Here is a 24825-nt window from a genome sequence, read left to right on the forward strand (position 1 = left end):
AGCCCATTTAATTTAGGAACCTGATCAAGATATAAGCCAATATATGCCTTGATTAAAAATGCAGTCTATATTCAGATGCCACAACACCACACTGGCCCATCACTAGATTTTATTATTGCAAGACTTTGTCTTCTACTGCCTCCCACAGTTTGGTCAAACTCATATTAGTTGCTTTGAGAACACTGTCCAACCATCTCATCCTCTGTCGTCCCCTTCTCCTTGTGCCCTCCATCTTTCCCAACATCAGGGTCTTTTCCAGGGAGTCTTCTCTTCTCATGAGGTGGCCAAAGTATTGGAGCCTCAGTTTCACGATCTGTCCTTCCAGTGAGCACTCAGGGCTGATCTCCTTAAGAATGGAGAGGTTTTATCTTCTTGCAGTCTATGGGACTCTCAAGAGTCTCCTCCAGCACCATAATTCAAAAGCATCCATTCTTCGGCGATCAGCCTTCTTTATGGTCCAGCTCTCACTTCCATACATCACTACTAGGAAAACCATAGCTTGAACTATACGGACCTTTGTTGGTCTTGATTTTGTCTGTTTCACTGTGTTTGTCAGTTAGAGAATATTTGTTGGTAATGAATTCACAAGCTAAATCAATAAAAATGAATTTGTCTGTTTTACAGTTCCTTTCAACAATTTTTATTTTAAAAACATAGTACATCAGCTGACCTTGGATTATTGTGTTTTGTTTTGTTTGTTTGTTTGTTTGTTTGTTTGTTTGTTTTGCTGGTGTTAAGTGGTGGTGTCTTTTTAGGAGGGGGATAATAGTTTTAACTAATTAACATCCCGATCTTAATTTTAAAACCTCCCAAGTCAATTAAAAACCAAACCAAACCAGGAGCAGTTCTGTCCCTGCCATCGACAGTCTCTAATCTGCTTTCTCTGTAGCAAACATGACGCTAGGAGCTGCCAACTTTCCCCTCTGCTCCTGTGCCCTTTGCAGCGCTTGACTCAAATGGCACCTTAAAAAAACAAAACAAGAAAAACTTTAAAAAAAAAAAAAGACAGATAAAACCACCAGAAAAAGACTTCACCCTGGCAAACATGGTGCTAGGGGTTTGCCAACTTCCACCCCTGCCTCTGCTCCTGTGCCCTTTTGCAGCAGACTGACACAAATATATGAAGCCGCGGGATGGGGAGGAGGACATTTCCTCCATCGCTTCTTTTTCCCTCCGTGTCCGGAAAAATTGTGGTAAGAGGGTGGCAGAGTGGAGGGAGAAATGCGGAGTCTGGTAGGACCCAGGACCCTTGGTTGCTCCCCTCGCGCGGCCGCTGTTTCCGGGGGGTTTGTTTTCCCTGAAACACTCGAAAGGGTTAAAATCTGGGCTTCTAGGGAGCAATGCAGAAACGTGAGAAGCGGGTGGGGGTGTCAGTGGGGATTCCCTCCCCCCCACAAAGAAAGACCGCTTCCTCTTCTTGCAGGGATTTTTGCTTCTGAATGGCTGCGGGAGAGGTAAGTCTGTCTTTTAAAAAAAAAAGATATATATTTTTCCTTCCAAAAAAAGGTCTTTGTGCAAAAGAAAGATGGAGATCCAGGAAATGGAGACATCAGAGGAGGCTGAGTGGCAGAAAGCTGCAGCCCCCCCCCAAAAAACACCCAGTAAGGGGGGTGTCCAGGTCTCTGACTGCATGGGGGTCCCCTTCCTTGGAAGGAGGGCAGATAATCTGGGACCTTAAAGGAACAATATCCAAAAGATCGGAGAAATGTTGCTCCCAGGCAGATTTGAGCAAGCCGCACGTTTTATGGGAACGTGGAAATCTGCCTCATATAGAGTCATAGACTCGCAGAGGCGCAGGGGGTGTGCTGAATTTTGGCCTCGCAAAGAGTGCTGCTGAAATTTGAACAGCCAACATCTGCCTCTGTCTGGGAATCCAAGCCGTTGCCACTATTATTTTTATTTTTTACTTCTGTTGCTATTATTATTATTATTATTTAAAAAATTGTATGGCCCCCTTCATCTGCCGATCTCGGGGCGGTTCATGACATAAAAATACGATATAGTAGCACAAAATAAACGATAAAAACTAGAACCCCGCTCCAAACCAATACCTCCCCTCTCCCCACCCCTCACGCGAAAACATTTAAAAGGGGTTGTCGTTATTAGCTTTGATAACACTAATGCTGGAGGCATGAGGGAGACACAAACGTCATTATTTGAACTTCCTTAACTCATCTCGAATCCAAGCAATCCTCACCATATAATATAAATAAATAAGTTTGCCATGTAGCAAGGTGCAGTTGTGTGTGCATCACTTTTCGTTTTTCTTGTAGGAAGAGCTTCCCCATCGTGCAAATCAGGGCACCCAGAGCTGTGATCGGCCCCTGAGGACACAGCTGCCTGTGATCCCCAAGCCGAGCCCATCCTGTCTACAAAATCAGAGGGTCGGCTTAGACCAGGGATCACCCCAAAATTGGGTGGTCACCTCTGCTTGCTCTGGAGCTGAAAATGGAGCAACCAAACCCTGCAAGTCCAGAACTAGAAGGGAGACCGGAAGCAGGAGGGGACCTACCCGAAGGCGTGAAGGGGAATCTGGAGTGGTCAGGCAAAGAAGAGCGGAAGGGGTTGCACCGTCCTGAGGAGTTCTTGAGGGCGTGGGGCAACCCACTTCCTCTGAAAGACACACAGCGGGACAACGTCCGAGCTTTCCTCTCCTCTTTCGAGCAAATTGCCGAAGCCTGCCAATGGCCCAGAGGAGAATGGGTGGGCCGGCTCCGGCCTGCACTGAGCAGCTCGGCTGAACAGGCTTTGGGTAGACTAGAAGCCGCTGACAGGGAAGATTATGGGAAAGTGAAGGCCGCTGTCTTGCGGGAGGATGCTGTGAGGACGGAGGCGCAGCGCCGGGACTTCAGGCAGTTCTGCTACCAGAAGGCCGGAGACCCCCAGAGGGTTTATAGGCAGCTGCGGGAGCTGTGCCACCGGTGGCTGAAGCCGAAGAGACGCAGCAAGGAGCAGATTGTGGACCTGCTGATCCTGGAGCAGTTCCTGGCCATCCTTCCTCACGAGCTGCAGGGCTGGGTCAGGGAAGAGGGGCCAGGGAGCTGCGCCCAAGCCGTGGCCCTGGCGGAGGATTTCCTGAAAGCTGAGACGTGGAAGTGGCAGGTCAGAGCGCTTAATCCAATTTCTCCAGGCACTTCCAGATTGGGTTGTTGCCGTGTGCTGTGCGTGGGGCTGCCCTCGGAGACCACTAGCGGCCAGATCCCTGGGTAGGGTTGCCGCTGGTACTCACAGAACCCCTAAAACAGCTGCATTGGCTGCCAGGTTGTTTCTGGGGTTAATTTGAAGTGCTCATGCTAGTGTTGTAAGCAGTGCTTCTCAAAGTGGGCAGTGTTGCCCCCTGGGAAAGGGGAGGGGGCATTACATGGGGGGGCAGTGGGGAGCTGGCGATGGAAATGACTACCAGACTTGGAAAAGCTGGCATCACTGGAACAAGTTGCACTCATTAAATTAAATTAAATTAAATTAAAATAGTTTCAACTGGATGCTGAATAAATGTGCCATTAATAATGAACTTTTTGGATTTTGCAGTGGTACCTCAGGTTAAGAGCTTAATTCGTTCTGGAGGTCCATTCTTAACCTGAAATGGTTCTTAACCTGAGGTACCACTTTAGCTAATGGGGCCTCCTGCTGTCGCCGTGCCGCTATAGCACGATTTCTGTTCTCATCCTGAAGCAAAGTTCTTAACCCGAGGTAATATTTCTGGGTTAGCGGAGTCTGTAACCTGAAGCGTCTGCAACCTGAAGTGTGTGTAACCCGAGGTACCACTATATTATGCTGTTACCTTCCGTAGTGGGCTGTACAAACCGCTGTTCTGAATAATGCTTTTTATAGGGTAGGGTAGGGGGCGCAGGGGTTGCATTTATAGAACCGAAAGGGGCGATGGCCCCCCAAAAGTTTGGGAGCCACTGGAAGTATGTGGGCTGCAGGAGTTTGCCAAGGGAACCATCATTATTATTACCATCGATTTGTTAATTGCCTCACTAAACCACCGTTTCAAGGCAATTGACACGCAATTGAAAACAGTTTTAAATCACAAGAACAGCAAACACATTAAAAACCATCCCAAGTGGACCCTTGTGGTAAAAAGCTATTTCTCCAGCCTGTTGGAGCAAAAATGTCTCCAGAAAGTACGGAGAGTGGGCGCCTTTCACATCTTGACAGGACTGATATTCCAGAGAAGAGGGGCAGCCACTTTCAAGGCCCTGCTCAGAGTCACTGTGCAAAAGGGCTTCTGAGATTTTTGGGGTGTGCAGGAGAGACACGCCCACAGACTGCAGGGATCTTGTGGTGTGTAAGGCATAAGCCCCTCTCTCAAATCACCTGGTTTTGTGGGTTATGGGACCTTGAACTTGGCCCAGGATCTGACTGGCAGCCTGTGGGAATTTCGCTAGCAGGGTGATCAGTGCTGGCGGTTGTTTGCCCCCACAAGCATTTTGACTTTCTGTACCGTCTTTTGCACAAGCCATTCTGCTAGGGAAATTAGGATGCAGCTGAGGGACTTTGGCTTAAGGCAGCATTGACTTCCTCCCTGTGTTTCAGATGCCGTCTCAGGGGACAGCCACCAGGCCCCTTGAGACAGATGAGGCTTCACCAGACAACTCCCAGAGACAAAGCTACATGGACACCACAGCACTGAAATGCGATGAGGACATGATTTTGCCGGGTAAGGCTTTATTTTTAAATGTTTACTGGATAAAACTCCTGCAGGCATTGGGAGGAGGTCTTCCAGAGGACCTGTAAGCAGGTTCAAGATTTTGGCAGATTCTCCAGGGTGAGGGAATGTCCTAACTGCAGATCAGACACCCTCTGTGCGTTGTTTCTGTCAACTTGGCACTTGAATGGGATGGAAATCCTGCTTTCCTGAGACTCTGAAGAGCCTTCCTTGTGTGGCGGAACATCCTCCCCCTCTCCTCTCCCCAAATCTGTTCTGGGTTTCCCCCTGACCTTCCCTAGCAGATCTGGGTGGGCAGGAAGGGGAGGAAGGGGGCAAAGTCTCCTTGTGCTAGTCCTAAACCTCCAGTTGGCGTATGTTTAATTGAATGCCACCCAAGATGTGTATCTGCTCCTGCTTGAAGCACCCCAGAAGCCAGAAAATAAGTCCGCAAAGGACCTGGCCAGCTCCCAGTCTTGACTGGTGGCATCTCTCAGGGGGTCTTGCAGCAGAGGACTTTTGCCATCGTCTGCTACCTGGCTGCTTTTTAACTGGAGGTCTCAGGAATGGAGAGCGGGATCTTCAGGCAATGCTTGTGCCCTGTCCCTGAGCCCGTCGTCTTCCTCTCTTCTGTCCCTCACAGCCAACGGAACGACGCTCCCAATTCACCCCTGTTCCTTGCTTCCTCCTGAGGGACTGGAAGTGGCCGAAGCTGGGCTGACTGAGGTAAGTGAAGGTTATCCTGAGGGAAGCCAAGGTTAGCGGCAGGCCTTGAGCAGGGCGAATGTAACGCCCAGCTAAGGATCAGAGAGCACCTGAGCATGTACAGAGTGCATTTCCCACATCACTGAGCAACTTCCCAGCCCCGTTTAATTTGTCTCAACCGTTTCTATACCGCTTGATTGCCATTGTCTCTAAGCAGTGCACAAAGTATTCTGTACAATGAAAAAGAGTGGAAATTACAGTGGTGCCTCGCAAGACGAAATTAATTCGTTCCGCAAGTCTCTTCGTCTTGCGAGTTTTTCGTCTTGCGATGCACGGTTTCCCATAGGAATGCATTGAAAATCAATTAATGCGTTCCTAGGGAAACCGCCTTCAGACCAGGTCCGGGGACAGTCTGTCCCTGGACCTCTTCTGAAGGCGGGCGGGGGGCGAAAGTCTTTGCTCCCCCCGCCTGCCTTCAAAAGCCCTCCGGGACAGGCAGGCAGGGGGGAGCAAAGACTTTCGCCCCCCGCCCGCCTTCAGAAGGTGTTCCCGCCCCCCCCCCGCCCGGCTTCGGAGCAGCGTTCCAAAGCGGGGCGGCGGGGGCAGGAGGTCCGAGGACAGTGGGGAAGACGCGCTGCGCTTCCCCGCTGTCCCGGATATTTCCCTATGGGCTGTCGTCTTGCGAAGCAAGCCCATAGGGAAATTCGTCTTGCGAAGCGCCTCCAAAACGGAAAACCCTTTCGTCTAGCGGGTTTTCCGTCTTGCGAGGCGTTCGTCTTGCGAGGTACCACTGTATAAAATAATTTCCTGTTAGGTAGGCTAGACAGAGCCTGTGACTGGCTTATATAAAATAAGCCTGCTAGGATGATGGTGATGATGGTGATGATGTCTTCAGTAGGTTCAACAGGGAGAAGGGGCTGTCTGACCGCAACCTGGAAGGGAGTTCCATAAAATGGGGCCCACAATGGAGTGCTTTATATCCCACTTTTATGCCAAGGAGCTCCAGGTTCTCCCCTTCCTCTTATAATCCCCAGAACAACCACCCTGTGAGGTGGGCTAGGCGGAGAGCCCATGACTGGCTCAAGGTCACCAATGAACTTCATGCCCAAGAGGGGATTTGAACCCTGGCCTCCCAGGTCCTGGTCCCACACTCTAACTCTAACCACTACACCACACTGCCTCTCAGTAGCTGCTTATGGATGGGACTGGGGCTTCTGATTTTACCAGGCTTGGCATTGCGAAATCGGGAGTGGGAGCGTGTGTGGGATCTTGGGCGTCCATCTTTAAATTGCATTTTCCGGAAGAGCAGAACCTGAGTGGGGGATGTTTGGCTGTTTCAGGGCCCAGCGAGCGCCAAGGAGAAGGAGGGGCCTTTCGGCAAGGAGGAGGCATCCCTGACACAGCCAGGCCAGAGGACGATGTTCTGGCAAGTCAAAGAGGAGAACTGCGGCATTGTGGGCTCTCAGGGTAAGGAATAGCGTTTCAGAGGAGATAATCTATGGTCCTCCAGGTGGGGCTGAGCCACATCTCCCATCAGCCCCAGCAAGCGTGGCCAATGGCCTAGGATGATGGGATTTGTAGTTCAGCAACATCTGAGGGTCGAAGGTTCCCCACAGCTGGCCTAGGGCTTCAGCCCTAACTAGGTCTACTCAGAAGTAAGTCCCGGGGCTGCTTACTCCCAGGTAAGTGGGGTGAGGATTGCAGCAAACCCCACAAACAGCTCGGGCTGCAATCCTAAGCGTGTTTCCAAGGGGTCAGCCCCACTGGGGAGACGGCAGCACTTTCTTTTCATACTCAACTCTACCAGGGCCCATTGGCTACGATTCAAGCATGTGCCGTACAGTGGAATCTCCTGTTTCCTCCGAGGCAAGTCTTGTGTGTTCAGTGAATCCTACCCCCCCCCCAATAAACATAGTTTGGGAGTGCAGCTTAGGTTCCTTCCCTTTGAAATTAGTGGGATTTAAAAGATGCTTAATTTTGGCTAGGTTGTGTCCCATAAACAATAAAAATGTGTCCTTTGGGTGAATGTATGTATCCACGCACGTACATCTGTGTGTACTGAATGATTTAAATGCACTCTACTGGGATACTGTTTATGAAAACAATCTGTTTATTTTTCTTTTTAATTCTTATATAAGGAGATAAAAATTCAACAACTTAGTCCATAAGTCTATACTCACTGAAAACCACAAACCAAAATAAGTATCCCTACTTCATAAGCCCTGTTCTGCATGTCAATCAACTAAGAAATAAATACGAGTTATAGCACAGCAGTATATAACTGTTTAATTTTCTGTTGTTCTTTTCATATTTATCTCTTGCTTTTTTTTTTTTTTTAAGAAGGGGGATGAAAATGTCAAAAAGGAATGTGTCCAGTGTCCAGAATAGACTAAATTCCAGGAATATTACTTGGATCCAGATTCTGCAAATAATAATAATTCTCTCTCTCTCCCTCTCTCTCTCTCTCTCTCTCCCCCTCTCTCTCTTCCCATCCCAAGAGGGGCTTCTGATTCCCAAACTGGACCTTTCCTTTCAATTGGAAAAAGGAGAAAAGATGTTCTTGCAGGAACCAGAGCCAGGTAAAGGAGGCTGGTGAAATCTGCTGGGTGACGCTTGCAGTTTGAGAAGAGCTCTGCATGCTAATGGCACCTGACTTTTTTCGGCAGCTACCGGGGGCCACTGTGCTATGGCAAGGGCCACAACCAATGCCTGCCCTGACTGCTCCCCCCCAGACTAAAAAATACCTTTAAAGATTCAGGATTGACATGAGAAAGGACTTCTTCACACGCTGCATTGTTAAACAGTGGGATTTGCTGCCACAAAAGATAACTGTAGCCACAAATTTGGCTGGCCTTAGGACAAGTTCATGGAGGATGACCCTGTTTTTCACCTGTGCAAGGGGGGGGGGGCGGGAGATGCCTCTGAATGCCCATTGCTGAGAATCACAAGTGGGGAGGGTGCTGTCGGCCCCCGGAAGAAGAGCACGTTGGACTCCGTGGGCCTTTGGCCTGTTCCAGCAGAGCTCTTTTTGCATACTTATAACCCAAAGTTAGAGAGACTCCCTTCAGGAATCTGTGGCGGGAGTAGACAGTGCTAATCAGGATCCCCTGATAACTGTCATTGTTCAGTGTGGATCACCTAAGTTTCCTGACAATGCAGAAGTTCATCCCCAAAATTATTTGTGGAACAAACAGCCATGTTTGCTCACTTGGCCGAGTCATCAGGGAGTTGTGAAGAGGTGAGATTCATTGGGAGACCTTAGGCTAGGAGGTGTTTAGGGCTCACAGGACAGTCATCCTTAGTATTGCCTCTCTCTGCAAAAAAAGAAGAAAAGTTTGGGGCATGTTAAATCCATGTCTGATTAAAAGAGCAGCGACTGTCGCTGTGGAGTCTGGATAAGGAGAGCTCTAGTGATCAGTCACATGTCACTCAGCAATGAAGAAGCCATGAAGGATTTGAAGTTCTGTTTTGTTAAAGGGGCGAATTCTAAGGTGTAATTCAGATAATAAAACAGGTCTCCCTTAATTTTTTTTTAAAGGGTAGCAGGGACTATGGATCCAACATCTGGGATATTTGCTTGGTTCTGATTATAGTTGGCAGAAGTTGTAAAGTAGCTTTTTACACACACACAAACGCCTAGTATGTTGTGGTACCATTTTCATTCATAGGCTTCCTTGATATTTTTGAATTGGAAAAAAAGAAATCTGCTGCTCTAAATCCACAGGAGTTCTGATTTAGTCTCCTCAACTTGATTCCGTGAAGAAAACTCCTAAAAGTCTGCTTGCTAATTTTAACTTAATCCATTTTTAGCCTGCTGGCAAAGAGTTTGAGATAGAATCAGCCCCTTCCAGCCTTGCCCACCTGGTGCCCTCTGTCCATTTAAGACTACAACTCCCATCATCCCTGGCCAGTACATCTCCAGGTATGGCTAGCAATGCCCTTGCCTGAAGACCCTGCAGAGCCACTGCCAGTCAGTGGAGGAAATACTGACCCCGATGGACCAGTGGTCCTATGGGATGTGCTTCTGCATGCAATGCATGTGCTTTGCCACTGGAGACAGAGCCTTTTACATGGTGGCACCCGAGTTATGGGGCTCCTTCCCAAGATATGATTGCTTGGTACCATCTTGACCATTATTAATATTAAACCTGGAGGGCTTTAACAGAATGCCGTTTCTGAATACCGGTTGCTGGAGACTCTAGAATGGGAGAAGGCTCTTCTGCTCAGATCCTGGTTATGGGTTTCCCTTGGGCATCTAGTTTCAATAATTTTTTTAAAAAATGTTTTTCATTTCACCACCACTTGCAGGTAAAAGGAGAGAGATCAAGATGGAGAGTTCCCACCCAGGGGAAGCTGTGCCAGAGGGAATGTCCCAGGGGAACGTTCCTTGTTTAGCTGAGATTGCAGAGCAAAAGCATGAGTCTAAAGGACACCAGGAAACAAAGGAATACAGCAATCTCCCAGAAGTTCCCATTAGCGAAAACACAACACAGTTTGGAGTGGAAAAGCCCTTCTCCTCAAATCACGGGAGGAACAACCAGCACAGTTTGGGTCTGGGTACGCTAAATGCAGAAGACGGTCCTTACGAATGCCCCGTGCGCGGGGAGAGCTTCCAGCGAGGATCCACCCTGGCTGAACACCAGAGGAGGCACATGGGAGAGGAACTGTGCGAAGGGTCTGAGGCCAAGAAGCCCTTTCCCCAGCGAGAGATCTGGGTGCGCCATCAGAGCGGCCTCATGGAAGAGAAACCATACGAGTGTCCCGAGTGCAGGAAGGGGTTCAGTTACAGAGCGACTCTGATGCGGCATCGGCGGATCCACACCCAGGAGAAACCGCACAAGTGCTCCCACTGTGGGAAGAGCTTCAGCCAGAGGACCAATTTGGTGAGTCACCTGCGAATCCACACCGGAGAGAGGCCGTATCAATGCTCCCAGTGCGGGAAAGGCTTCCGGTGGCAACTCCATTTGAAGAGGCACCAGAAGACACACACGGGAGAGAAACCTCACGAATGCCCAGACTGCGGGAAAAGCTTTTCCCGGAGAGATACTTTACTCAATCACCGGAGGACCCACACAGGGGAGAAGCCATACGAGTGCCCCGATTGTGGGAGAAACTTCAACCACCCGTGCAACTTAATTGAACACCAGAAGACGCACACAGGGGAGAAACCACACAAATGTCCCGAGTGTGGGAAAAACTTCTCCCGGCGGGATACGCTGATCAAGCACCAGAGAACCCACACTGGGGAGAAGCCTTATGAATGCCCCGAGTGTGGGAAAAGTTTCCATCATCCTTGTAGGTTGATTGACCACCAGAAGATTCACACAGGAGAGAAGCCTCACGAATGCCCTGAGTGCGGGAAGAACTTTTCTCGGCGAGATACGCTGATCAAACACCAAAGGACCCACGCGGAGGAGAAGCCTTATGAATGCCCTGAGTGTGGGAAAAGCTTCATTCAGAAGAAGGCATTCATCAGACACCAGATAATTCATTTAGGGAATACGTCCAGCTAATATTCTTGAAAATGCCACATTCCACAGAAAAAAGAGGGAGAAGTGTTGGTTACATCCTCATTTGCAGTGGGGAAGCCAAACTCTGGTCTGGAGAGAAACTCCTGCTGGGCCCGAAAGGCAGATTTAGTCTCCTCAGGAGATAATGAGGTCGGTTTTATTTCCCCTCAGACAAAAGAAAGGGAGGAGGGTCTCTGCAGAGAACGAGGCTCCTGAGAACATGTAGAGTTCGGATCCTGAGTCAGCGTCAGAAAAAGACACACGTCCCCCTTCATAGTCCAGAATCACCCGGATCCTCCTGGGCTTCTCACTCATAGACAGAAGAGAGTAATAAGGGGAGGTGCAGGCAAAGTACTTCCCTCCCAACTTCCGCACAGCCCAGATCCCCTCCTTGGGGAATATGGAGAAGCTGCCCTTTCTCCTCACAGACTTCCTGGCGACCCCCAAAGCCCACAATTCCCCACTTTCCACAGTGACTTCCCAGAAATGTCTGCCTGTTGTGAATTCCTGACTTCCCAACACACAAAGCCCGTCACTGAATCTCTCAGGATTATCAGGCAGGGCTTGAGGTTTGTCTCCCAATCTCAGGCTCTTCCCATCCTTGGACAGGATGAGTTTGGGATGGGCTGTGTCTGGATCCAGAGTGACATTTGCTGTTGGGGAGAAGATGAGGGAAAGAGAAGATTAGGCAGAGTCAGCTGAGAGACAGAAACGGACACCTTGATAAATAAATAAAAAACACCCCCAAACCCCCAGATTCCCTTTCAGATCAAGAGGATTTCTTTGCGTCACATGCTAGACTGAGACGACTCCTTGCAGACTTTCATCAGAATAAATATATTCCTTGATGGTTTTTAAATCAGTTTCCTTCACTTTCTTATATCCGATGTGTATTGTGCCTGCCCTCCTCTCAAACCAGGCATTTTCTAAGAGGAAAAACCACCCAGGAAACCTTTTACTCATCTCTTCTGTGTTATCTAAGGGGAAAGAGAGGAGAATTGGAGGAGGCAGGAGAGGAGAGAAGCTGCTTTCCTCTGACAATCTCTGTGGGAAATGGCCTTTGGGGACCTCTGGGTTGGGCTGGAGGAGGAGGACCCCTTCATCCATAGGTCAGGGTGGTTCAAAGCATAAAAATACAACACAAAATCGCATACTGTATAGGTGTCCCCTCACTTTTGCGGGGGTCACATTCTGGGCAGTGGCGTAGCGTGGGGGGTGCAGGGGGGCCGGCCACACCGGGCGCAACATCTGGGGGGTAGGGTTAGGGGGCGCAAATCCACGGGTTAGGGGGCGCAAATTACTTGCCTTGCCCCAGGTGCTGACAACCCATGCTACGCCACTGATTCTGGGCCTTCGTGCCCACAATTTTACAAAGGACTGCTTATTCCATGCATCTCTTTTGAATTCAATATATACCATAAGACTAATTCCCTGCTGGAAAGGAGGAATAACTCAAAAAGTTACCAGTCAGGGGCTAAGGCAGTCATGATAGGCAAGTATAGAGTTGCCATATTTTGAAGAACAAAAAAGAGGACACATTTGCCAACTTCTACTCTTAACCATGGATCGCTATGACGACACTCATTTTAAATACCCCTACTCTATGTAGGCTTTCACAGCTGTGATATACTGCTAGTAGCAATGTTCTGAACTTTCAACAACCAAAGAATAATAATAATAATAATACAAATTGCTCCCTCGCTTGCCACATGAAAATATTTGGGCTCATGTTCCCATCTTTGTGAACGCAAGTGTGCACAGAACAATTTATTAAACTGTTAAACATGTACATATGGACTCTCCTTAAGGGCAGGGGGGGTGTTAACTCTTGCCCTCCCGGACTCCTTCTCCAAGATCTTGTAGCTGAGCCAGCGTCCTTTTAGTTCAGCCACAACAAAAGGGTTTTATACAGGATGTGGCCAGCTTAAGATGCTGCTCTGTTGCGATTCTCTGCTCCAGGCTAGCTTAGCTGGCTGCCTTAGATCTGAATCTAATGCACTAGAATTTTTTTCATGGGTTACTGTAAACCAAACCAAACAACTTGAGACATTTTGCCAAATTTTAAAATTTTAAAAATCCGCCCCGGAGAGAAATTTTAATCATGAAAGTAGAGGACCTGTCTGAGAAAAAGAGGACATGAGGCAACCAATCCTGAAAAAGGTCACATGCAAAAGCAACCCAACTCTAGGCAGGAATGAAACTCTTCCCTCTTTTATACGATCCTTCTGGGCAATTTCTCTCTCCCCCTTCTGCACCTTCAAGTCCACCCTCTCTGCCTTTGTGCTACAAACAGCAGGGCCAGAGTCAAGCTGTACAGAAGAGACTCTTGACCCCCATGAAACACTAGCCCCGTCCTGAGAATTGGGGTCTCCATGTGAAATTTACCTCTCTGAAGATTTCTGAATGACTGAACATCTGAGGAAGCAAAAAGACAGGCTTAATAGGCTACAATGCAATAGTTAAAAACAAAACAAAAATATTTTTTACAAAACATAACTATAACATAGCATCAGTTGTTTCCTTATTTCAGGCAAAATATTAAATCATGCAAAGATGACAGCTGTAGGCCTAAGTAGTGATGTTAAATATTCTCCAAAAGACTATTCTTGAGAATGTAATATCACTAAGCAAAGGAATTAAAACAACTAACGTGTCTAGCTGTGATTCCTGCATTGCAGGGGACTGGACTACATGATCTTTGGGATCCTTTCAAACACTGCTAATCCATGATTTCATGGGAATATGAGAAATGGTAAACCATACTAGGAAATGGCGGAATACAATCATTCAAAATCCACAAATGAAATGGGGATCTGAACTGGATGGATGAAGAAAGGTTTAACATCTGCCCCAAGTAAACTGGTGGGGAAAAGCTGTTGAAACTGGAATTTCCAAGTATGCTGACAAACCAAATTGCAGAGGAAGAATTGGCAGAGTTTTACCCTGTAATTCCAAGGGTCTCTTGCAATGGGAAGTCCTCCCTCATGGAATGGGGCTCATCTCAAAAGAACTGTGGGAACTCTGAGGAGATGGGGATGGCTTAAGCACGAGAAATGGCTGGTGAGGTTGAAACTCTGAGGAAGAGGCGGCTCATGCCTTGCTCTGCTGCTGGGAGACCAGCCTGGCAGGAGGTGGAGGAGGGACTGGGTGCTTGCGGGTGCCCCTTTTAACACACTTCACGAGGGAGAAATCCAAGTAAATCTAGAGAAACTCCAAAATAGCATCCTCAGATTGTGTGGAGGGATAACAAAATGCAAGGGAGATTCCTTATACATGAGAACTCAACAAGATGGACATTGGACTGACCCTGCAGGATCCTCCTTAAAGGCTTTTTAAAGATACTGTAAGGCTCTGAGGCTTTTTCCCTACCACAAAGCAGTATATACATTTTATGAAAGAAAGCAAAATCTATAAAATTAACCAGGAAACCAGGCTACTAGTCTATAGGCAGGAAAGGAACAGACGACTGGTGTGCAGGTTCTTCGCAGGGACAAGCTCTGCCCCCAATCCAAGCCTTCAACCTCCCTCCCAGTTCATTCATGGGACAGACAAAGAACCCAAACAGAGGACTGTTACCCAGAGTTACACCATTGATGGGGGTCCCAAAGTCTGCAGAACAGACTGCTCAACACCCATGAAATATCAATCCCCATCCCTCCTGTCAAATTGTTCCTCCCCTGTAAATTTACCTTTCTGAAGCTGCTTTCTGAATAACACAGCATCTGAGGAAGCAAAAAGATATAAAGTGAATTCAAGTACAATTATTAAATATTAATTAAATCGTACAAATAATAATCAAAAACTAGAAAATCATAGGAAGAAGCTATGAAAATAACTAAAGCTTTAAATGAGAATGGTGGGGGGAATCATTAAAGCCAAAATTGTGAAACATAAGTAGAAGCAAAGGTTGCTGTAGAAGGACTGGCAGAGCTCTCAGGCAAAAGGAAACCCTTCCTCACAAACCTTCTTCAAATATTTCAGATTGTTAGCAAGCATAATTGTGCCCTTTGGGGCTCATGTGCTCTTGCTTCCTCTCTCAAGGGGGGAACTCTCAGGAGATCTTGAAGGCTGAAGCCCTAGATATGGCAGCTGCAGGGGGACGTCTGAGGAGGAGGCGGCTCAGGCCTTGGCTCCACGGCTGAGAAACAAGCCTCAGCAGGAGGCAGAGGGGGAACGGGGGGCTTCTTAATGCCCCTTGACTCCATTCAGAGCAGGAGAACCTCCAAAAGGACAACCCCAGATTCTGCAGACAGGGAACCACAAGGAAAAGGAGGTTCCGTATAACTGTAAACAGAAGCACATGGAAGGAAAAAATCCTGACTTTGCTCTACACTCTGGTTCAGGCTTCCTTTACAGGATCCAGCGTCACGATATACATGGGCCATTCTGGAGAACAGGAAATGAAGGCTGGAGCACCAAGAAGGAAGGTATCCTGGGGTTACTCAGTTCCATGCAATAAGAGCCTGGCATGTTCAGTTCTGAAGAAGTAACAGAATTCCCAGTGTGAAATCCTGGCAGCCATTTTTCATTACCTTCCCATAGATTCATTCTATCCTCCACAAGGTGATTTAAATCACAGGATTCCAAGATCCTGTTCCTCAGCTCTGGGGGGAAAGTCAGTGGCTTCTCTGGACTCTCTCTTTTCTCATACCTGGTGAAAAGAAAATAGTGAATGGCCCCATTGTGGCCCCATCTCCCTAATTATTGCAGGTGATTTCAATAACATGAACAAAGTTGAAGTTGATTTCGCAACAGGTAATTTTCAGGGTTCAGCTTCATCTCTTGACACCCACCTCCAATCCCTGGTCGGTGGCTTCGTAAGGATGCTAAACAGCACAAGGGACAAGATGTAACCCCAAGCGACACCACCGGAGGGCTCCCATGGCTTCAAACAATGCTGCCCCCTAACAGCTTTCTGGGAAGGTGCCAGGACTTAAGAACCAAACCCCTGAGGTGTAATGCCTGCAACCCCTCCCTCCCTGAGCTTCTCCAGAGGATGTGAGAGATGTCCAAAGCTGCCAAGAGTTGGGTGGCTGCTACTTGGACAAGATGCTACTTGGACATTGAAATCTGTTGCTGCATCCTAAGCTCTTCCCAAGCATCTTTGGCACTTTCTCTTTTAGATGTTTGAAATTACCAAAAAGTCCATGAACAGAAAGTGCAAGAGAAAGAAAAGAGCCCCCATCCCTTTGTGAAGTGATGTGGGGAGGGAGGGAGGAGGCAGGTGACCTTGAACCTTGGAGGGAGAATTGGGGGGCCACAAGTTCCGAAGAGGGGGCCCTGCTTTTACCTGTGAGGTGCTGCAGGGAGTGAGTCCTCCAGTCTCCCCCCTGCAGGGCCTGGAGGGCCATGTCTGAGGTTCTTGCATCTCAGCTTCAAAGAGTGATGCTAATGGAAATGAGCCAGATCCACTTACCTCTGCAAGGTCCTTCTCACTTCCTAGAGGGGAAAAGAGAAGGGAATTCACTGCACACCACAGGCCACACTAGGAAGACCCCCTCAGACCCTGGCCCTCACATGTCAGTCTGCCTGGCACATGCCAAGGTTTTGGGTAGGGACGGCGGAATCAGCCAGTTTTGGTTTCTCACCGCTTTTATTTTTCCTGTTAAGTTGTGGGCGAACATATCAGACGACACAGCAATTCTTCCAAGCAGCTCTTTATTTGTAAGCTGGAACAGAACTGAACTGAGGAGCTCAGTCAGCCTGCTTATATAGAGCTCCAGAACAATGTAACTGTTGCCATTTTCTAAAACTATCCAATCACTGAATGTCACTTTCGATCCTTCATTTGCATACAAATTATCCAATCACTGAACGTCACTTTCGATCCTTCATTTGCATAACTATCTACAGTATCCCCCTGCTGGCCCAGGGTGAGAACTTCAGTACATAACATTTCCAATCTGAAATAATTAATTGTTCCGATTTCAAGTTCTCCACAATTCCATAATTTAATAACTTTAATCCAGTTTGCATTGTGCAATTCAGACGTAAGTAAGCCTACAGGATAATCCTACCAGGGCACTGTCCCAAATTGTCTTCCATAGAAGTCTCCAAATTTCAAATTCTATTTTCCACCTGGAAATTAAAAAAGCACCTGCAGCATAAAATGCCTCCAAAGGGGTAATAAAACTGCTCAGTGTTTCTTTGGGCTCACCCACACTTCTCCCTTTCCTATGCCCAGAAAACACAAGTCCAAGTGGTTTTGCCTTTGCCCTGCCGCTTTCCCTCAGGAAAAACCTGCTCCTTGGTGCAACATCAAAGCAAACGTCAACCCAGAGAAAACCTGGCTGAGGTTTGCTCTAATTCAGCAGTAAACAGTGGGTTTTCCTGGAGGAAAGGGCTGGGACAAGCAGCAGTCTGGATGAGTCCCTCTGTCTGGCTCTTTGGTCACTGTGACTGAGCACCATTTTGGGCCCATCTGTATCCATGGGGAAGGGGATCAACCCAGAAGTTGTGGAAGAAACGGGAAGAGAAGCTTGGTCAAGAGACTGGCTCATGTCGGAAGGAGGCCTGAACGCATCCTAGATGAAACCCCCCACAGCTGAGAGGCGTTCGGAGACAAAGCATCAGCAAAGAGCAGAAGATCAGCTCCTGCTCCATCAAGAACACAGACGAATCTCTAGTCTGCATTCAGGTGAGTTAAGCATCCCAGGTCTCTTGGGTCTTCCTGTCCATTGTAAACCTGACTAGAGGCTCCATCATCTCAGCCCCTGCACTCCTTGCATACATGAAAGGGGCAGCCTTTTCCTGGAGCCTTGGGCTGTTCCTGCCACCATCTTACCTGCAGGAGTTCACTCGCTGGCTGCTGACTCTTCTCCTCCATCTCCTGGATGATCCTCTCAAGAGAGGAGAGTTTCCAGGTGAGTCTGGCCTGCTGCTCATCCCTTCTCCCTGCAATCTCCTTCTCCACCTCTTCCACATGAGTCAGCAGATGTTTTTCTTGTTCTTCCAGGACCTGGCGCAGTTCTCTGAACTTCTCCACGGTCTTCAGCCTCTCCGTTTCTGTTAATTTCTGCAAGAAAAGAGGAGGTCTGAGTGTGGAAGGTGCTCAGCCTTCAAAACATCAGGAAGAGAATTATGAGAATTCCACAGGGAGGACCCTTCTGATTTTTCAGAGACATGAAACCTTCAGTGGCTAAAGAAGTAAACCTTTATTTTGAGGGGAGGCCCTCTCCATTGCTGTTTCTGTTGACTTCTATTTTGCAGAGGGATACAGCCTAAAGCAAGGAGCATTTTTTTTCTAGCCATGGATATGTGGGATGTAAAAATGTACATTTAGAAAGACAACTCTTTAGTAATATTTATGGTAAATCAGGATTTGAATTGACCTACTTCCACCCTCTCAGCTCACAAGTCCTCAGGCTTCTCCTTCACTGCTATTCATATAATAAATGACAATGGGAAATAAACTCAAATTAGCTGCATTCAAAAGTGAATTTACCTTATTTGCTATTGCTGTAAAATTATGGAGACGAAAACAGAGCAATCCTTTGAAATCCACACCTCTGAATTGTTCAAGGTTGACCCAGCCAGGTCAATTTTGTTCACAAAAATGTATTTATGAGGGTAAAGTACATATCAAAATATTTCTACAAGGAAGTAGCTACCCTAACATTTGATTCATTTTCAGAACAATAAATGAATAAACAAACTGATATGGAAAAAGGAGAAATGGGGAGAAGCTGAAATGGGCAGATTTCCCCATCCCTCCTCAGTCCTGACTCGACTCTTCAAGTGATTGTTCCCTCCCTAGTGATAAGAGAGAGACTTACAAGGAGGTCTTTGCTTTCCTTGTCCAAGGCTGCTTGATAGGCCAGAATTTCCTCTCTCTCTTTCCTCAGAATCTCCAGGTGGCGACAGATCTCTTCCTGAAAAGAAAAAGGAAAAACTCATGTTTGAAAGAGACGCACAGAGAGATGAATATTACACTGGCTTCTTGGGCTCGGTGGCCTTGCTATAATAGCAAAGTAGTTTACTGGAGTCTAGAGGGTGCATAACTCCCTGGACCAACTACCTTCTTTCTGCAGTATCCCTGTGGGGCTCGGGATCCCAGTTAGGTCCCCCCTTGCTTGCAGAGCTTGCAGCCCCTCACCCTTTCTCAAACACCCTCCCTTGTGGAGGGCTCTCTCAGCCTCCTCTTCTGTCCTCTCTTCTTAGGAGTCCTCCTCTGGGTCTCTGAGCTGCCCCAAAGAGAGGTGCCTTCTCACACTGCCCCACAGGGGCCTGTCTGTCCATTCCCAAGAGCAAGGGCCCCTCACCAGTTTCCTTGCTTACTCCGAGGCCGCCTCAGCTCCTGGCAGCCAACACCCCCTGGCCAGCCCCAGAGGACCATTCGCCAGCGGAGCTTGTAGCCAGGGCTGCTGCACCAAACAGCTGTGCAAGCCTTTGGGACATCCAAGGAGGGAGGGAAGGAAAGAGGGACAGAGGCCAGTGTTGCCAGCAGCACCCCTGAGCATCATTCAAGGCAGCCCAGGTGCCACAGCAAACTTGTTGAAAACCACTGCGGAACTGGGATGGGAAAGTTTTCTAGCGCAACAAACTAGTCTGGAGAAGAGCAAAGGCAGCCATGCTTGCTCCTTTATCTCCTCCGAGGAAAGTCCCAGCCTGACTTCTCATCTTGAGGTCCCAGGGAGACGTGGGAAGAGGAGGAAGAGGAGGAGGAGGAGGAGGAGGAAGGGGTGAGACAGGATCCAATCTGGGATGTATCAGTCTAGCATCAAAGAGATAATGAGGTCAGCCCAAGAGGCTAGAGAGACAGGGATAGAGCAGCGCTTCTCAAAACTTCACCCATTCCAAACCCCTCTTCTGCAAGCCTAGGGTTTTTCCACCCTTCCTCTTGACCCCACTGCTCTGCCGCTTAACTGGGTCAGATGGCAATTGTGGTTTTCTGCTACTGGTCAGTTCTTTTCTCTGCAGTAGCCAGAGCAAACGTGTGCTTGGGCCACCAGGGGAGATTTAAGAACTTCTTCCATTTCTGGGCAAAGAAGTTCTTGCTGCAGCCAGAATCCACCTAAGTAGCTCCTTCGGTCAGAAGATTGCTGTCTGGTCATTCCGCAAGTTCAAAGGGGCAGCTTCCTTTCATTATCATTACTATTTTGTGGCATTATTAGCATTATTAGCATTGTTCTCCGGATGTGGAATTTCTGACAATTAAATGCAGACCTTTCTATCTTCCCCGGGAATTTACAACAGTGGTGTTAACAGCGGTGTACATAGCACCAGCTACTTATGCAGGGCCATGAGTAGTATGCATGAAAACAGCAATACTAAATTGAGCAGATACCCGGAGGCTGTGCACATTATCGCGGGGGACTTCAATCACACAGATGTGAGGGCAGTACTCCCAAAATCCCATCAGCACATTGAGTGTGTGTCAGAGCTGCTTCCAGATCCGAGCTCACAGAGGATCACGCTAGCCAGCGTTCACTGTATAAAAGTCTTTATTGATTTACAGTTTCCATTTTCAAGCTGCAGCGCACAACTCTACGTCTTATAAGCTAGACCGGCGAAGCTCCGTCTGAGTCCCCGCCTCCTGTACACCAACTAAATACCCTAGTCTTACTCCACCTTTTCCTCCTGACCGTTCTTCTCTGGGTCCCTCTGCCCCCCGTGGTCTCTTCCTTCCGGGACTCTTCTGACGCTGACCCCCCGGACCCTTCTGTCTCCTTGCGGCGGGCTTTAGGACCTGGCTCCCTTTCCGGGCTGCTTACTGTGCCGCCTTCCTGTGCATTTGAACTTGGCGTGCGCGCCCAACCTTCCACTTTCCGTTTGACCATTTCTTCTCTCTCCGATGGAGGTGTGGCCACTCCTGACTCATGTCCTCCCCCCTGCGGCGAGCCGCCTGATCCCAATGCCTGGCGCCCTTCCTCCCCACTGCGCTCTGTTGGGGACGTTGGCCCCGATTTCCAACTGCTGCTCTCTGAACCCCCTTTTGTCCCTTCTTCCTGGGGTGTCCCCCTAATCTCCCCCCTTGCTCTGGTCACTGGCGCTCCTTTCTGTGAATCTTCCGATTCACTGGAAAGACTCGGAGATCTCGGGTCGTCGTCATCGCTCATCTTTCCTTCGGACTCCTCCCCTTCACTCTCTGTTTCCTCCCTTGTCCTCGCCTCTGCTCCTGAACCCCTGACAGTGTGCAACAAGGGGAGAAAATACTCTTGACAAGGTGTATACAAACATTAGACGGGCATATGAGGTCAAGACCTTGGCGCACCTCGGTGGTTCAGATCATGTGTCCCCCGCTTCTGACACCAGTATACACACCCCTCAGGAAACAAGGCCAGATACAAACACGGATGGTTACAGTGTGGCCTGAGGGAGCCTCTCAGCAACTGCAGGACTGTTTCCAGGAGACTGACTGGAATATGCTCAACCATCAAGACCTAGAAACTTATACATCAACGGTCCTGGACTATATTAGATTCTGCACAGCAAATGTCACCAGGGAAAAGTATGTTAAGTTGTATCCGAATAGGAAGCCCTGGATGACGGGAGAGGTTAGGAGATTATTGAAGGCCAGAAACTCTGCTTTCAGAACTGGGGACCGGGTATTGTATGGCATAGAAAGAGCGAACTTGAAGAGGGATATCAGGAAAGCAAAAGCGGAGTACAGAAGAAAAATTGAGGACCACCTGAGAAATCATGATACTAGACAAATGTGGCAGGGAGTCCAACATCTGACTGGTTATAAATCAAGGAATTCATCAGTGGTAGAGAGTACTGCTTCCTTGGTGGGAGAGTTGAATACAGTGGTACCTCGCAAGACGAATGCCTCGCAAGAAAAAAAACTCGCTAGACGAAAGGGTTTTTTGAGCTGCTTCGCAAGACGATTTTCCCTATGGGCTTGCTTCGCAAGACAGAAACGTCTTGCAAGTTTGTTTCCTTTTTCTTAACACCGTTGATACAGTTGTGACTTGACTTCGAGGAGCAACTCATAGAACGCGGTGTGGTAGCCTTTTTTGAGGTTTTTGAAGACTTTGGTATTTTTGAAGCTTTTCCAAAACTTTCCCAACACCGTGCTTCGCAAGACGAAAAAAATCGCAAGACGACAAAACTCGCAGAACGAATTAATTTCGTCTTGCGAGGCACCACTGTACCTTCTTTGCCCGATTTGAGGTGACACCAACAGTGACTCCAACAGGGATGCCAGAGCTGTTGGCGTCACTACCTACAGGAAATGCTGCCAGGGTGGAAGAGGGAGAAGTGAGGCGAATATTAAAGGAGGTAAACACGAGGAAGGCTATGGGCCCGGATGGGGTGGCTGGCAGGGTGCTAAGAGATTGTTCGGACCAACTGGCAGGAATCTTTACAAAGATTTTTAACCAGTCTCTGGCCCAAGCCACTTTTCCATCCTGTCTGAAATCCGCTACCATTATACCCCTGCCAAAAACATCAAAGATAGACAGTCTGAATGATTTTCGCCCTGTGGCATTGACACCCATTATAATGAAATGTTTCGAAAAACTGGTGAGGGACCGCATCTTATCTTGTCTGCCAGTGGGACTTGACCCTTACCAGTTTGCCTACAAGGCAAAGAGATCCCCTAGTCTTTGCAGATGCTACTCTGAATGATTGAGTCCTTTGCCATTTGGGATGGGAGGAGTTCCTCAGCCCCCCCCCCCCCGAAAAAGAATGCTCCCCACCAGTAGGTACTTCCACCCACCCCCACTCCTAAATCTGCCTCCAACAGATACTATGGGGGGGGGGAATCCTGCGCCATCTGGGAAATTCCTCCCCCCCCTCCCCGCAACTGATCCCTTGCTGCTCTCTGCTTTGCAGGGCATTGAGGAGGCATCCTGCTAGCCAAAGGAGACATGTACTTAGTTGTGTATGTGCAATTTTCATTTGCGTGTCAAGACCCCGCAGCCACCCCTCGTTGGGAAGTCCATAGCAAGGCCAGTGCCTAACCTGCAAGTATGGAGGGAGGGCGGGTGATCAAGGAAGCGAGCCAAAGAGGAAGTCCTCTGGCTGCTCCTCGGTTTAAACTGCCCCGGCCACCGGATTGGCTGGCCAGGCTCTGACGTGGCCCGGGATCCCCCAGGCAACGGGAACAAAGTCCACAACTCCTGGCAGATTTGTGGTGTTCTAAATATTTACAAAGCAACCTGCTGCGGGATGTGAATGAGGTTAACCCTTTCTGGCAGAGAGAAAGACTTCAACTCCCTCTTCCCAGTCATCCCAGGAGCCCTCAGGCTGCTTTTTACATAATAAACCACCACCAATTAATGCCACGCCTACTTTGGACCTGAGAATTAAAAACAAAACCTCCCACGAAGAATCCACAGCTATTTCTCCCCCTCAAGATCCAGGGATCTCCTACCTTGTATTCCTGGAAAGCCTCCTTCAGAGGAATCACCTTGTGATTTTCATGGTCCTTTGATTTGTCACACACCAGGCAGATGGGGGCTTCGTGGACTTTGCAGAAGAGCTTCAGGGGCTCCTGGTGATCCTCACAGACTCCTCCTTTCCCTCCTTCCTCCTTTCCCTCTTGAAGGCTGAGATTCTTCGCTATTTCTGCCACATTAGCCAGTTGCCGGTTGGGGATGAGGCTCCTTCTCTGGACTCTCTGTCTGCACTGAGGGCAGGAAGCCTCTGCCTCTGATTCCCCCCAGCACTGAATCAGGCAGGATCGGCAGAAATTGTGCCCACACTCTGGGATGGTCACTGGATCCTTGAAGTAATCCAAGCAGATGGAGCAAGTGGCTTCATCACGGAGACGCTGGATGTGACCCCCTGCAGCAGCCATGGCTCCCTCACCCGAAAGTCCCAGGTAAGTTTCGTTTTCTCTGTTTTCAGCTGCCAGGAGTTTCCCTTCCTGGAAATGACTCAGAAACTCAGTCACCACGTGATCTTTAAAAAAAACACAAAACCATAAAGTATGTCCCCAGGTCTATGTATTTAGTGAATGTTTTCTCAAGTTGCAGGGAATGCTTCTGGATTGCTTCCCGTGCTTTTGATTACACACAAACACACTCACCTAGTAGGTTGTGGTAGTCATATTGTAACATTTACATGCATAGGCTTTGTGATAGGAAAAAACTGCTCCTTTTCCCTTATGGGGCACCCTAGAGCCCGTATAGAGTCCTTATGTAGGTTCACTATTGGTAGGAGAAAATAACAGAGGCCAGCCAGAGAATATTGAGAAGCAAAGCAGCTAGTAAGCATGATCTTTATTAAAGCTGTTGCAACAGGGTGCTAACACCCCACCCCCACACAGGAGGGAGGAGGAAGCCAGAACATTGGTATGCAAACCATAGCTGTCAAGCGTCCCTTATTTGGCGGGACAGTCCCTTATCCCAGCGCTGTGTCCCGCTGCTGTCCCTTATTGATGATGTCCCTTAAATAAGCTACTGAAGGTAATGGGGCCCTTTCTATGTGCTTTTTTGTGTTGAATATATGCTATATGGTAATTTATGGACCTAATAGGTATCTAAAGCCATTTGCACGCAACAAAATATGTATTTTATAAAAGTAATTGTTGATCCCTTATTTTGGCTGCTGATCCCTTATTTTTGAGGCTGCTGGTCCCTTATTTTCAAATCTGTAAGTTGACAGCTATGATGCAAACCCTTATATAGACTTTTGAAATTGTCCACCCCCAAATGCATGATACATACATCACTGAAGGGGCAGCCTACAGCAGAAGTCCTGTCTGCCAGGATACCTGATAATGGTCACTGGCTGCATTAACTGGTCAATCTGGCCATTCTTTTTGATGGTATATATTCAGTTCCCAAATCCAGGTCACAGGCTCACCCTGTTCATACGCAGATACACCCTTAATATAGGATTTGTGAGCAAAGAGACAATGGGGAGGTTTTCCATTTTCCTTCCTCCTTGCAGAGAAACATTTGAGGTCAATTTGGGAGTCAAAATGGCTTCAGAATTGTTCTCCTGCACTATTTCAGACACGTGGTTTATATACTTATGTATGTGTTTGCCTTGTACAGTTATTAATGT

General features: G+C 48.2%; 2 protein-coding genes across 3 annotated transcripts; one reads left to right on the top strand and one right to left on the bottom strand.

Moving 5' to 3' along the window:
• Positions 1-817: 817 nt before the first annotated feature.
• On the top strand, positions 818-10884 carry LOC308580467 (uncharacterized protein). Of its 2 annotated transcripts, XM_081182152.1 has the most exons (7): positions 818-1454; positions 2274-3102; positions 4540-4663; positions 5295-5377; positions 6697-6823; positions 7855-7935; positions 9665-10884. In XM_081182152.1, exons 2-7 carry the CDS (start codon positions 2449-2451, stop codon positions 10867-10869), a joined length of 2274 nt encoding a protein of 757 aa, XP_081038278.1. In that variant the 5' UTR covers positions 818-1454; positions 2274-2448; the 3' UTR covers positions 10870-10884. The 2 variants fall into 2 exon arrangements, with proteins under 2 accessions (XP_081038278.1, XP_081038279.1); XM_081182153.1 differs by lacking the exon at positions 7855-7935.
• Positions 10885-10940: 56 nt separating this feature from the next.
• LOC308581218 (zinc finger protein RFP-like) lies at positions 10941-23649 on the bottom strand. The gene is made up of 8 exons (XM_081183751.1): positions 23186-23649; positions 18642-18737; positions 17651-17881; positions 16283-16305; positions 15399-15517; positions 14556-14588; positions 13252-13281; positions 10941-11519 (listed from the first exon to the last, which is right to left on the bottom strand). The coding sequence occupies exons 1-8, from the start codon at positions 23609-23611 to the stop codon at positions 11002-11004; spliced, it is 1476 nt and encodes a 491-aa protein (XP_081039877.1). The 5' UTR covers positions 23612-23649; the 3' UTR covers positions 10941-11001.
• Positions 23650-24825: the final 1176 nt, after the last annotated feature.

Source organism: Podarcis bocagei (assembly GCF_964188305.1).
Source record: "Podarcis bocagei genome assembly, chromosome: 2".
NCBI lineage: Eukaryota > Metazoa > Chordata > Lepidosauria > Squamata > Lacertidae > Podarcis > Podarcis bocagei.